Raw genomic sequence first — 848 nt, 5'->3', positions numbered from 1 at the left:
CAATGAGCTGGTAAGCGACACATCTTCTTCAGTTGATATTAGACGGCGATGTCGACTCTCCAACGATGGTCCACGGTCTGGACAATGATCCGTGGCAATGCACATATATGTATGTGTTAGTATTTGTTAAAAAATTAAAAAAAATTAACCGCCAGACCCTCCTAGGTCATGTTCAAAGTGGGGCTAAGAGAATCTCCAGCCGAAGTAGGCTAAATTTGACCTTTATATGTTGTGGACGGGTCTGCGGATAGAAGCTGGCGGAGCCATTTATCCGCCCGGGCATTCGGACATCCCATTTTCAAAATTTCAAATCCATGCAAACATATGCACGTGAATCATTCGATCAATATAATGCACACTGGATAAAATTCAATAATTCATACATAGACGATGAACATGTTCTTCGATACGTTATCCACAAGGCTAGTGTTGGCCAACTAGATCCTCGTTAACCTCAGCTTCTCTTTCTCAAGCTCAACTGTCACACACAATTTCACCTTCTCAAGCTTCATTTTTTGCCACTTGTTCCTGTTCTTTATGTGTATCATCTCACTCTCAATCATCATCCTATCCGACATCCACTCCCGACCGAACTCCTTTGTCGCCACCTCCTTCCTGGCCTTCTAGTGGGCGCGCTGTCGGGCATGCCGCTCATTGTGGGCAATGGTCTCCGCTTTATCTTCAATGGCAGGGACCACCGAACCAAGCTCCTTGGCGTACGGACAACAGACCGGGCATTGATGTCTTGGACGGTGAAGGAGGTCGGTGGCACGGACACGGAGCAAGGTCAAAGGAGGGCGGTGACGCGTTCACGGGAAAGGGAGGACGGACGCAGGAGAGAGGACATC

General features: G+C 47.9%; 1 protein-coding gene across 1 annotated transcript in view; it reads left to right on the top strand.

The window, feature by feature from the left end:
* Nucleotides 1-644: 644 nt before the first annotated feature.
* The window catches only part of LOC119299765 (beta-glucosidase 32-like), a 3,862-nt gene continuing 3,658 nt past the window's right edge, over nt 645-848 (top strand). Inside the window, exon 1 of the mRNA XM_037576912.1 lies at nt 645-786. Within this exon, the coding sequence (XP_037432809.1) occupies nt 645-786 (142 nt within the window). The remainder of the gene's footprint in view (nt 787-848) is intronic.

The sequence above is a fragment of the Triticum dicoccoides genome, chromosome 5A (genome assembly GCF_002162155.2).
Source record: "Triticum dicoccoides isolate Atlit2015 ecotype Zavitan chromosome 5A, WEW_v2.0, whole genome shotgun sequence".
Classification (NCBI taxonomy): Eukaryota; Viridiplantae; Streptophyta; class Magnoliopsida; order Poales; family Poaceae; genus Triticum; species Triticum dicoccoides.
This window is presented reverse-complemented; position numbering and strand designations above follow the sequence as displayed.